Genomic DNA, 14,261 nt, shown 5'->3' on the forward strand with positions numbered 1-14,261 from the left:
ATCCCCCACCCCCCCACCCCCCTACATTATTGATACTAAAGCTTGCATTTACTTAATTCTGTCATTCATTTCCATTTTTATGCACTTCCCTCCTGACTGAGACTTTGTAATGATATTTCCTGCATCAGTGCCAGCTTCAACATCAGAGAACATTGTCTCATCAAAAGGACTAAGATACTCTCTAAATAGCACAGCAGTACTAAGCCACAGTTTCAGAAGAAGAAATAGCATTTAAAATGACAAAAAAAATCCAAAATCAAAACTTAGGCCTCATAATACTATCTTTAAAAAACACTTAAAAACTTGAGCTATGCTTCATGAGCCTCTGAGACTAATTAATCTTTATCTTAGGCAATTCGGAGATTTAATTATCAACAAAATAACAAACTATAGCAAAGAGTCTCCTGAAACAGGAGGAACATACATATGCTCCTGAAGGGGGCCACAATGAGCCACTGATGAAAACTCCTCAGCTTTAAGGTCCTGTTACATCAAACACAGATGCCTCCTCGATGGAAAAACAACAACAAAGAAAATTCTGCTTCTAGATATCTACAAGTGGTCTAAAAAAAGACGTGATGGTTTCCAAGCCCTTCTCGGAATCAGGACAGCACGCGTGTGTTGGTATCTGCATGAGAACAACAGCATCTTACTGTGTCATCTCCAGATCAGAGGATTACACACCCAGAGGCTGAGCCTGCCTTGTTGTCACTCTTACTAAAAGAAAGCACTCAGAGATGAGAAGTTGTTTCTAAAAGTTTGACACCACTGACAGGGGAAGGCTGGACTACGTTATGTAATATATTATAATAGTGTATAGAGTGTCTTTAGAACAACGTCTACACTGTCTGTTTTTCCTGACCAAACATCAAATTACTATTTTTTCTAATTTTGGATATGCCAATCATCCTTTATCCATCCCATTCTCTTTATCCATTTTCTCAAATGACTAAAAGCACTACTGTTCATTTGGACAATTCACTCCCTGAACAGCTGCTTGTAGATGTAACAGGATGAACGCATGCATGGCTAAGTAATGAGAAAGCCTGATATGAATAAAACTGCAATTATACTATAATATGAATGTGCATGTTGTATGCTAAGAGAGACAGTTTTATCTTTCTTACACCATCCTGGGAGTTTTGACCTGTGCCTTGTTCTGTCAGCGAGTGGCAGACTGTCCCACATGACCTACTTCCTGGACTAAAGGAGAGATTAGCAGCAACTCCACACTGCCACGGCAAGGTTAAGACTACGGACACACTAGGTGGCCTGTCTCCCCCCTATACTACTATCTGAACAAGATTAAAGCACAGCAGACCAACACAAGTCAGAAAATTACATCAAAAACACAGATCTTACTCAGAGAACACTGCACGGCTGCTATATCCTCTTGCCATTTCCAGTGACGTCACATATTATAGAGGATTAAGATAGCAACAGATGTACTACAACTAGCTGCCTTTGACTGCCATTGTGCTTATTCATAAGCATCAAAATGAAACTGCTTGTGTAGACTACAGGCCTCTTTTTTCAGGGGATCATGCCAAAACTGCACTGATAAAAAGAACCTGTCAAACACAACTACCATCACATTTAATACCATCTTACCACCACCCAAACAAAGTAATACCCCCGGAGCACAGGGGTGAGGATTGTAAGGGAGAGACTGCCACTGAGGATAAACCCAGTGTTGTGACAATACAGACGGTTGCTATGGAAATGAGGAAATTGATTGCACTTGCATTTTCTGTCTCACATTCTCATAGTTTTAATTATTTCATTAAATAACCCTGCTTCTGCTTGCATGCATTGACACAGGGAAGTGTGGGAAACAGTTATCCAGGCTTAAACACCAATTAACACCAAGATATTCACATGGCAGCAACCATAAGGTGTGTTATCAAAGAATGAATTAACTTAAGAGAGGTGTTGACTTTTTATCCTGTTTAAGGCCACATTGTTACGACACACCTTTTAGATCTTGGTCTTTTCTTTTTTTGCTCTATATAGTAACCGGATGAAGGATTTTAGTCTAGTCATCGGACGTCTGCTACTTTATTTTAGTTATCAGAAGAACAAGTTAGGCAGCAGCTTGGTCTGGCACCCTCCCGGAAAGAACACATTTTTAAGATACAAACGCCTTTATTCAGTGTTTTTTACCACTTTTAAACCTGAGAGGGAGACCTCTACGGATAATTCGGCTCCCAAATAAAAACTCCTGAACGATGAACACTGAAGGAATCTTAACCACGAGAAGCTGAGGCAATGCGTGCTGAAACAAGAAACTCCCATGATCCGGTTTTGGTTATTGTTTGATGTGTTAGACCCCTAGCGGCAGAAATAACATATTACATTATTTAACATAAAACATATAACATGGGCCAATGGCAGCAACAGGACAAGACAGTACAGTAAAAGGACATAATGAGGCAAGAAATTAGAGACAAGGCATATCGAGAGAAACAGTATATTGAAGGCAAGAAGGAGAAGCACAAATGTGGACCTTACAAAGGTACAGGCACGGAGTAGAGATTCTCTCGAATGACCTGCTGAAGTTGGCTGTCCACTGAGCCGGGTGTGAAGCACTTACTCAGATACAACCTGAGATCCTTGCACAATGTGGAGCCTGAGGGAAGGGCAAAGATACACGTATGGCGAGGGAGAGGCAGAAGCAGAGAGAGAGAGAGAGAGGCATTAAGAAATCAGCTCAGTAAGCACAAACACTGATGATGTTGATGATGTATCGTCTAAAATTTGTTTGTAGTCCATCAAATAATCTTTACTGCTGCTGGGCTTGATTAAACACTATCATTTTACAACCTAGACTCCAAATTCACACCTGCTGATCTCTCTACATCACTTCACATAGATCCTGAGTATAAAATATGTTTTCCCCGAGTCCCTTATGCATATATAACAATCTACTGAGGTTAATTGCTCCAGACACAACAGTTGAGATTTGTCACCTAGGGAGGCAGAGTTGATCGGGGCTCAGTTTCCTCTCCCTGATCTCTTAATATCATCTCAAGTGCTTTACGGCCTCTGATGACAGGTCGCTTGCTGTTATGGATAGGCTGAGAGCGTCTCCAGCTTGTCACTCTGACAGACGACCACTCTGCCGGTGCTTCCCCTGCAGGCTGCCGCCCAGCAATCCGCCCTCCCATTGCCTCCACTGTCTGTTACAGTGGTTCCGCCCAGTAGCAGACCGAATTTGCTGTGCGCTATTAAAAAATGTCACAGTGGTATAACTCCATCAGTGGAGGCAGTCAACTGCACGTACATACGACCACATATGGCTGCTGCCTGTAAAGAGAGATGAATCTAGCCAGCTGCCTTTTGGGATAAATAATGGGCTTTTGTTCATCATGTTATGAAACAGCTGCTATTTTCTAGTCTGTTAAAGAGAAAGATTTAAAATCAGCTCTCTGAAACTGAATGAGTTGATCTCTTGTGGGGCAAGCATATAGGCACGATGCTGAGGTTAACAGTAATACAAAGAAGAGCTGCTATACTCGGGCTATGCTGCCACATACCATTAGATGGACAGATCCTATCACTACTCTTTGCTTTTGCCCACAGAGCACCAGTATTAGCGCTAAAGCCTTTAAACTGCAGCCTGCCTCTGAGGAATATAGCCTGGTGTCCTGTATTTGAGGGCTGGAGCAGAGGGAGTTGTCGTAGTAGTAATAGTAGGAGGAGGTGTGGTACAGCAACCCGTTGCATCAGCTCATCCATCACTGTCCACACTACACGCAGTCAAGCTGCCCAGGGAGAGCCAGGCAGACTTCAGAAATGATAATGGATCTACCAGCAGCAGAGGGACTGGGAGCAAAGGTCCCCATTTACACCCCTGCGGCCAAATCAGCTATCAATCTAGCGAGCAAGGCCATCGGGAACCGCAGTCAGGTGACACTCCAGTGACATATTGTGCTGTTCAGAGCCAACAAAGACATCCGTTACCCCAGCCCCCTCTTCTAAACATCAAGGCCCCTTGCGTGTGAGAGACAACTATATCGGCACGCTCTTGTCATGTGTCATCAGCAATTTTGACCTCATACCCGCATATTGACCGATTGCCTTGACATAACCAGACTAATTGACAAGTGCAAATCAGCATCAGAATGCTACAGGGTGCAGATTTGGCTGGTGAGAGTCAGGGGGGGCTTATTGAGCAAGATTATTATGGATGACAGCTTGGAACGCCAGTGTAACAGATTGTTCGGGTGTTGTCTGATAAAGTAAGTGCAATGGTGTGCAACGCAAGCAGCAACAAGTTAAATTGTTGGCAGTGTTAGGGAGAGAATTAAAGATTGAATGCATTATTATCAGTGATGTGTAATACATAGATGCCATTAGCGGAAGGAAAGGCCTTGCACTCTGTTATGTTCACACCTTCCAGCACAACAATCAGCTGTTAATTAATAGAGGGGTGAGTTGTTGTACTGACTCATACCTGGTGACACAGTTTTGATGCGGATGGGATGGGGGCAGGAGTTGAGGACACCACGGACATCTCCTAATGTCATCCCTAATACTGGTGTTCCCCCAATCTCTAGGATGATATCGCCCACTGTGAGTCCGCCCCCTGGAGCCGAGGTGACGAAGGGAAACTCTCCATAGTCTGCTCCTCCACCAATGGCAATCCCCAGCTCCCCCGACGAGCCTACCAAGGGGACGAAACTGTCCTGCACCTTGGAACGCCAGTGCTGCTTCTTCACCGCTGTCTTAGACATGGCAAATGAGCTGGAGAGGAGAGGAAACAGATTTGGAGGGTGAGCAGAAGGTGTGAGAACCTAAAAGTGGGAAAAGAAAGTGCCAAATACATAACGAGCCAGTGAAAAATCCTGTGACTTCAGGCAGGAGGTTGTTTTGTTATTTAACCTTTGTCAGTTGTCAGTGTCTGAGGTCTGGGGAGTTGCAGTGTTTCACATCAGAATGCGTAAAAGTCATGAATAATTCCAGCTTCATAGGATAGGATATTTTCTCTGAGAGTAAGGCAGCCTGAAAGTCAGGAATAACACAACATGGGAACTGTGTCTTTGTTTTATGCAAACACAGTGCAGCACAGAACATGACTGTCCCACCAAAATAGACAGAGAGACATTTCCTCATGTTCTGTGCTTGCTGCAGGCTGACGTTATGTTTTCATGTAAACACACAACATAGGAGTTAGTGCACATTCCAGCACATCTTCAGTCACATGGGAAAATCTAGTTTGTGCTCGATGAAAGTACGGGTCATTGAATGCACACACGTGTTGACAGGCACGCTAAGAACCTGCAGTTGCAGTCGAACACTGGGGAATCATAGCTGTATCTACAGCGGTGCATGATGGTTTCACACAAATATAGACCTCTATAGATTTTTCAAAACAATGACTAATTATCCTTTTTGTTTGCATACTGTATTCTCTAGAACAGATTCTCCTATTGTCTGCTCAGTCACAATATATAGTGGCATATTTCGTGTACTAATGAAGCTAAGGTGTCAAGTCTTATGGCAAAGCTGTATTGAAAATAATGTGTTTTGTTGCAACATGTTTCCTGGGGAGCAGCTGTGTGTGTGTGTGTGTGTGTGGGCTGAGGATGTAGCCGACATGGTGAAGATTTGTTTGAGTAGACACTGACTTGACAGCTGTGATGTCCGGAGAGAGCGGACAATGTTCCTCTGACATTATCAGAGCAGCACTGTCACCTTGACACACGGGACAACAGAGACACACAAGGCAGGTTGGGTAACAGAATCTATAAGATAAACATGACATGCAGATTATATAACAGAGAAAATTTTGTATTAAAGGAATAGTTTGACATTTTGGGAAATGTGTGTATTCCTTTTCTTGCCATGAGTTTGATGAGGAGATGGATACCACTCTCATGTCTGTAATATGAAGCTGAAGTTAGTATATAGCCTGGTTCTGTCTGCCTATCAGCATCTCTAAAGCCCACAATCAACACATTATATAGTGTAATGGTTTTACAGGGGCTATTGTCAAGGAAGCTAGATCCATCAATTGGCCCGTCTGATCTATCAGCCAATACAAGCTCATTGCACGTACATCGTTATATTGAGTGTTGACGGACAGATAAAAAGCAATTGCAGTGAAGAAATGTCAAACTAGGTTTGAGGTAATTTAGATAGAGATAGTGTCACTATTACATAGTTACACATGTCGAGAACTGATGAGTTGATTTAAAGGGAGCTAAGCTAACCATCTCCTGGTTGTATCTTTATATTTAATGGACAGATATGAGAGTGGTACCAATCTTCTCATCTGAATCTTGGTCAAAACTAAGTGTATTTCCCAAAATGTCAAACAATTGTTCCAGTATGCAACTTGTGATGCAGAAACTGGAAGCTGCCAGTGCACATACACTGAAAATGGACTTTATAGTGAAATCAGAGACATTTTGTGTCCAGCAGGAAAACTTCAGAAGTAAACCAAATTAGCATTTTCATAGATCTTTAAACTCACTTTGGAATACTAATATAAATTTCTAGAAACAAACAATATTCTTAATGGACAATACTGATCTACCATTTGTGGTCAGGAGATTATCAATTACACATCACTTCACCAAGATCCAATCCTCTTAAGTGACTGTGTGACTATGATCACCCTCAGCTGGGTGGGGATAACACACCCAGGGCTTCCCTGAATGCAACACCAAGCCCAGCCTTAGCAGGGGCTAATAAGACTGAGAGAAAGAGTGAGAGAAGGACAGGATATAACTAATCCTTTCCACTTGACTGATCATTCGACAGGCACATCTGACAGAGATCCTTTTCTTCCGTCCTCCCTCTTACTGGCTCGGCCAAAAGAGAGGGTCCCTGGTGTGTTTTTTATACACAGAGGCGGACATATGAGGAAGAGCAAGGAAGGGATAAGTGAGATTAGAAGATAAAAAGCAGAAATTAGAGGTAGAGGAAACAGGTTTAGAATGAAACGTGTCACTAAAATATGTCTCACACTGAGAGAGGAGAGAAAAAGGGGAACTACAGAGGTCAGATAGAGATCGAGAGGCATCACACAGCCTGAGGTTGGCGCAGGACTCACTTGTTTGACCTTACAGGACTTCAGCTCAGGCGACATGAGTCAGAGTTTGAAAAACGGTTGAGCTGGTTGCCCCGACATCAAGAACCCAAAAACACACAACTTGCATTTCAGCCTTGGTTCAATGCCAATGGCTGTCACTGTTGTTGTAGCACATTTGACACGATCAAGCAAGAAGTGCTGTTTACGCCTGCATGTTTCGACCTGAAATTATGCTTATCGCTTCATCCTTGCCAAATAGTGCCCCCAGTCCTTCTCTCTCTATCCCACTGTGAAACCTTCTGCAGCAATATTCTCGACCTGCTTCCCCAAAGCCAGCCAGCCATCCACCCACACGGAAAACACAGTAATGCAACTTGCATGAAGTGTGAAGTGTTCGTGAGAAGAGCATAAAAACAAAAGCATAAACTTCTCCGATCTAATCATACACAATATAGTCCCATGTGCATCAATTCTGAATAATAATTCTATAAGCCGTTAGTCTCTTCATGCTTTATCTAAAGATTTCTCCGAATTTCTCAGCAGTTGGCTGCAATGATTAAAATGCTAAAAATAAAACAACTGATGGGTCTGGGGTATTATCCTATCCTGTTGGGCCTACGAGGTCGCATTGTGTGTCTACATTATACGCATGGAGGCAGAGTGTGTCGCCCGGGCTGTAGCTGTTGTCTTGACCTCCCGCGTCTGATGGGGGTTTAATGAGCCACAGCCTGTCAGGTCCGCTGAAGCCTGGACACGTCCCGCCGCAGACACACCCTGACACTGCTTTGCTCTCCTTCTGCTGTTGGTGTTGATGCTACAGACTGGCCCAGCACACTCATCTCACTGTGTTCGCTTACAAAGCAGCGTTAGGTTGCCATCAAGGCTTCCGACGAATGTACTGCTTGTGAGATAGTGATCTCATCATATTAGACAGTTGTTAAATTCAGTGCATTATAACGAGTATAAACAGGAATGTGCAAATAACACAGTTTTGAGAGTAATGTTATCTTGTGCCTAAACACACTTAATTTGCTTTAAAACGAATTTGTTATTCTGCTTTGTTTCAAAATGGCAATGTGCAGTAAAATGTTGTGACAGTACAATGATAGCTTGCTCTTCACTTGCCCACTGTTTCAATTTGAAGGTCTAATGTGTAACATTTAGGAGGATCTATAGGCAGAAATGGAATATAATATTCATAAGGATTTTGATTTTGAGTCCACCATGCTGAACTGCCATGTTTCTACAAGGAAGTCCCAGAAGGTACAAACCAAACACTGGCTCTAGATTGGGGCATTTTTCGTGCCTTTTACAGCAACCGCAGTTTCTACAACTACACCGCTAGATGCCACTCAATCTTACACACTGTACCTTTAAAACAATACTAACAGTATACAACTGCTCGCTAGTTGAGCGTGTTGGCATGCTAAAATTAGATAATTATCAATAAAAAGACAAGCTAATGGAAGAGTTATATAGTTTTGCAGGTTTTTGTTGATAATGGTCTGATTGCAAAGTGATTACAATTCATGAATGTTTGTATGTCATGGCGATCCATCTAATAGTAGATTAGAAAACTCACGAAAGAAAGAAGGATTCATCATCTGGGAACCATGAATCATCCCTAGATGTTAAAACGGCATAGATACTGCTCTAGATGAATTATATAGAGCCAACAACATAACTATTAGATATAGAGGACACGTTATATGGATTCAAGGATATCTAACCCTATAAAAAGAATGCTCAATTGAGATTTTTGACCTTTTGGTCAGGAAAGAGCTGACCACTACATATCCTGTTTCACTGACTTCCTCTCTACCAGCAACCTGCTCTGGATCTCAACAGCTTGCAACTCTGGCCTTCCAGTGTAATTTCAAACCCCAGCAATCTGTCAATGGCAAAACACACATCCTCTTGACTTCGAGGCTATTCTTAGTGATTGTTGTTTTTTTTATTTCCTCACCATATTTGTTTAAATCAAAAAGCATAAAGCAAATGCTCAAGGCTATTATGACTCGCGAGTTCAAACAGCTGCGCCGCACTGTGTTTTCTGGTTGAAATATGCCTTTTAGCCCTGAACACTCATGCTTGTATTATCATGTATTGTTCTTAGTTAATTAACCACAATAATTTTTTTTCCACTAAAAGACAGTCAAACTGTAATTTGAGCTTTATCTTAACCAACTTAACATCCCAGTTTCTGCACTGTAATAATACCTTATGGTGCAGCAGTGCCAATGCTAGAATTTCAGTTCCTACACCATTAAATTCTCCCCAGTGATTAGTCTAAAAAACCCCTGGAAGAGTATAGTCATGAGCAAAATATCTTTATTACAGGACAAATTAACTAAGCAGTTATTTCAGGTTGGATCTCGAGGGTGTTCATTTATTAAAGTTACACAGATGAGCTTTGCCATGGAGCTCAATAATTCAAAGTCAACTTGAAGCAACGAATCAAGGACATAAGGGAATAGCACTGACATTGGCGCGGAAAGCATCCTGAAAGACCTTCAAGAAAAAAAAGGTTGTGAGCAAAGCACATCAATTAAGACAAGTGAATAATTCAATTGCTCGGTAAAAAGTAGTTCTGGCAGAGCTAAGAAAGCAACAACAACTTGTCTTGACAGATTTATCCAGCAGGGTGAAGTCCAGAGTGCACACACTTCCATTTGAAACGGCACTTCATCATCATCATCATCTACAATTCATCAACCACACACAACTCGTCTGTGACTTTCACCTTGATTTTGGCAGCTCAACACCTATTCTAATATTCCCCCTGTATCAATAACATTACTGAGGCTTTATGGTGAAAGTAGTGACTGTCAGCTCTTGTGATTCTCCCGTGTTCCTGATGTCTATCTAGATGCCGGCCCTCATCCCCATCAAAGCCGTATCTCAGCTGGTAGATCGCTGTCTTGACATAATCGGCTTTGACCACGACAGAGTTTGTTCAACTTCTGCAAAGGCAAGAAACTTTTACTTTAATTTAACTCTGGTGCTCTCAGTCTGTCCGATTCTAAATGTTAATTTCACTGAGCAGCTTCTCTGCACTACATGAGTCAGTTCAGCTCATAAAAGCTTCTGTTGGTTTGACTTGGTGGAGCCATGCTCGCTCTGTTGTCCACATTTTGTTTCCGCTCTAAATGAAGTCTAGGATAATGAAATTAGCCTGTTCAATTAGCTCAGCTAGAATGCTCAATGCATTTATGTAAGCTTATTTGGTATTTTATGCATGCCCACTGAAAGTTCAAGGCAGTGAATAGTTGTCTTTTCTAAATGTGAATTTCTGAGAATATTGATGGACTGACTGTGTGTTTTGTCAGCTAGAATGTGACGGGAATGCTTAACGGCTACATTTGTTGGTCTCTCTGCAAGCACTCGCAGTGAATGAACCACTGAAAAGGCTCAAGGTTCTTTATAAGTCTGCATAAGCCAGGCCAAAGTCAGAATGACTGCTGGTTACATAATAAAGTTATTAGTGACCACATGCACTGTAACTGCACATCCAAAGTTAAACTTTAAGAGAGCAATTCTTAACCCGGTGGCTAGAGCTGAAACTATTTATTCAGATGATTGGTGATTAGCTGATCCACGGAAAATCTATCATTAACTATTTTGATAATTGATCATTTAAGTCTTTCATAAAGGAAAATTACCAAATATTTTCTGTTTTTCTAAACTGTGAAGATTTGCTAGTCTTCTTTATTAATATCATTATACATTGAATTAGGGAAGCTGTGTGTAGGTTTATCTATATATACACATATGTATGTATGTCTAGACTTACATACTAGACATTTGCATTTATTATACTGACTTAGAGTGACCTTAATTAATTCAAATTATATGTTTTTGTGTGTTTGCCATCTATTGTTACTCTTACTCACTACTAACCAGTCCTTATAAATATTGCCTTGGGTTTTGTTTTTTACTATTAGTCACTGCTGTCTTGCTGACTGTATGTTAATATCTGTTCGATTGAAATGATAATAATCATTTGATCACAAAAGATAAATAGATTATAATTGATAATTGTTGATAATTGCAGATGAAAACAATGTTACTTTCAAATATAAATTACAAATAAATAATGCATTTTGAATTAAAATGTAAATTTTCTAATTATTGCTGAAATCTTCATGAGCACAGACGCAGTTATTTTGTATTATTGATTAATATCTTTTTTTCTATAATCTATCAGATATTGAAAAATGTCCATAAACCCCAATTTGACATCTTGCCTGAGCAGCAGTGCAAAACCCAAAGATATTTAGCTTACTATGGAACCATAAGCTTAACATCATCAAACTATCAAGCATTTTTTACCAATAATATTAAAACAGAAATTGCATATCAACGGGACTAATGTCAGCCCTCTTGTTGCAAAGGAGGTTTTTAGTGTAAAGTGCAGCACAGGTGAGGAAAACAAACCCCTTCGCATGAACGCATCCAATACCTTGAGCACTAAGCTCATCTCTCCACCTGTAGTGAAGCACACTGCTCCCACAGCATCCTCCCATGGGTGGTGTTGGAGGTCAGACAAGGAAGGCATCTTAAATAACCAGTGACCTTAAACTCATCTAAACTAATAGACTGGTGGAGTGGCAGGCAGACGGAAAATGCACAAGAGCGTCTTTGCGGCTCTGACTTCTCAGTCTTATCTGACATCTGTGCCCTGACCTCTCCCGCCGAACATTTACGCCAAACTGTGCAAGCAACATGGGGTGCACTAAAGCTCCCTGATGCTCGCTCACTTTCAAATCTAGGGCACGCGAGTGCTGAACACAAAACAGACAGCAGTGGCAGATTTAAAAATAAAAGATTAAATGCTTGTGGGTTGAAAAAACACAAAATATCTCTCTCTGTCATACACAGTGACATACACACACACACACACAGAAACAGTTGTGTCTCTTACACACTCAGTACAAACTCAATACATGAAAAAGCTGATGAGAATACAGGGAATGAAAAGTAGATTCTTTGTTCTCTGCACGCCATCAATAAATCCACAATCTTTGCCAGTGTATGATTTTATTAAAACTGCTCTTGTGTTGACTGCATACAAAGGTACTTAGTCTAAGATTAAAACATTGTTGAGCATTGGAGTGACACCCACCCGCCCACACACACACCTGACAGAATAACACAGGCTCAGTGATGTTCCCTTTGGGGAAACGGTATCTTTAACGTCACAGGATCATGGTCATGGCAGGGGGCGCATTAGTGGGGCATGTTGTGTACACTCTGCTCTTCTGAGGAATACCACTGTAACAACAGGTCCTCTTACTCAATCTGCCAGGATGCATTACACCCCTCGCTGCGATCAGAGATGAGCTCTCATCAGGAAGAGAGAGCGGTTTAATTAAACAGAGCAGATCAGCTTCTCAACAAAGATGATGGATAAGAAAATGGGGAAAGAAATTAGGGAAATTAAAAAGATGGTGATACAGAAAATAGAACCGGTGCCAGTCTGGAAGTAAAATGGAATAAAATAGTAGAATCAACACAGAGGAGAGTGCTGTAACCTTATGAAAGGATGGCTGAAATCATAATAACAGAATTAATTATTCACAAGGAAATGGAGGGCTGGTTCAGTCCACTATAATGAGCATTTTTGTGAGGTCGCAGTTTGGTAACCTAAGCAGGCCTTCAAGTGTGTGTGTGTGTGTGTAGGTGTGTGTGAGTGTAAGAGAGATACTGCTGATTCAGTAGGGATGGGTGAAGGTGACCCTCGCCTGCTCCTGCTGCCTGTCTCACCACCTGATATTGATCCCAGTTGTCCAACTCAGATGTGACTCAAGGATACATGGATTCATTGCCTTCTTGATATTTCAAATATGGCACTGTGTAAATTGTTACTCCGCACACTATCATTGATTGGTTATTGATTTGCTACCTTAGTCAGAGTCTAACCATTTAACAGCGGCTTATTCAATCAAAATTGAATCCCAATGTATATAGCCAGAGACACGAGCGATATAGGCCCGGCATGGGAATGTTGTTGTTGTTCAAATTTCATATTAGACTGTTGAGGACTAAGAATAGAGCAGGCTACAACTGCAGAATCCAAATGCAGTGGCTGGGAGCAAAGGTTTGGACCACAGATGGGAGAATATGCCTGCGTAGCCCTGCCCTGTCAAGGGTAAACTGCCTTAAACACACGCACAACACATAGCCCACACACACACACACACACACACACACACACACACACACGCATACTTTGTTTTCGCCACACCTTAAAACAGCAGCATGAATATTCATGATGCCGAAGGACACAGGAGGTACATAATTAGACAATCAACAACTCCCAGATGACATGCATTACTACGACAGAGGAGAAAATGCACCTCACTTCATCCTCCCCTCTTTTTAGCAGTGAGAGCAGAGTCATGTTCGTACACCGACATGCATTTCCACTTACTGGAGGTTCAAACTTGGGCTTACAACTGGAATCAGAGGAGGACCAATGCAGACTAAAAACCAAAAAGCCTTTGCTGAGTTAATACTGCAAAACAGGTGCCGGGCCCATACATGAGACTGAGGAAAAACAAACAGTGGGAGGACCAGAGCAGCATGAGAGCATGTGTGGACAGTCAAACACCACATGTCTCTCCTTCTCTCCTCCAACGAATTAATGATTCATAATAACAGCATAACCTTGACTGCTCTCAAAACCTAGAGCAATGCACACTATTAAGTCAGGGTCACACATCCATCACTCCAAAACAAGCTCCCTGTATCGAGCGTGGACACACCCTAAACAAACAGCAAACACGCACAAACGCACACACAGAGCTGCGAGGCACACTCGTGCACACTCCTAAACACATGCACACACCTGGCCGTGAACTACAGAGTGCGTTTTGTGAGTCAGTTATTTCTTATGGCAAAACAGACACAGGTGCAATGGACATGGGTGTCTGTTTTTACACTTAATTAAGGCAATTTCTGGAGAAAAAACATCATAAATTGCAAATAAAAGATTTCAACAAACTTTTCAAACCTAATCATGAGACACACACACACACACACACACACACACACACACATATGATCACCTGCTGTTAACAAATGTAAACTTCACCTGTCACCTAAATGACAGGTATACCTGAGATCTGCCACCATCATCACTTCACTATCTCTTACACACACACTGACTAGTTTACATGCACACACTCCCTCTCCCTCACCCTCACCCTCTCTCTCTCTC

General features: G+C 41.7%; 1 protein-coding gene across 1 annotated transcript in view; it reads right to left on the bottom strand.

Annotated features, from left to right (window-relative positions):
• The window catches only part of LOC118324601 (membrane-associated guanylate kinase, WW and PDZ domain-containing protein 2), a 34,370-nt gene that overhangs the window by 19,911 nt on the left and 198 nt on the right, over window positions 1-14,261 (bottom strand). Inside the window, exons 2-3 of the mRNA XM_035657023.1 lie at window positions 4,457-4,746; window positions 2,513-2,629 (exon numbers count right to left, since the gene is read on the bottom strand). Of these exons, the coding sequence (XP_035512916.1) occupies window positions 2,513-2,629; window positions 4,457-4,746 (407 nt within the window). The remainder of the gene's footprint in view (window positions 1-2,512; window positions 2,630-4,456; window positions 4,747-14,261) is intronic.

The sequence above is a fragment of the Morone saxatilis genome, unplaced genomic scaffold (assembly GCF_004916995.1).
Source record: "Morone saxatilis isolate NCDOM2014 unplaced genomic scaffold, NCSU_SB_2.0 Contig15, whole genome shotgun sequence".
In the NCBI taxonomy this organism is placed as follows: domain Eukaryota; kingdom Metazoa; phylum Chordata; class Actinopteri; family Moronidae; genus Morone; species Morone saxatilis.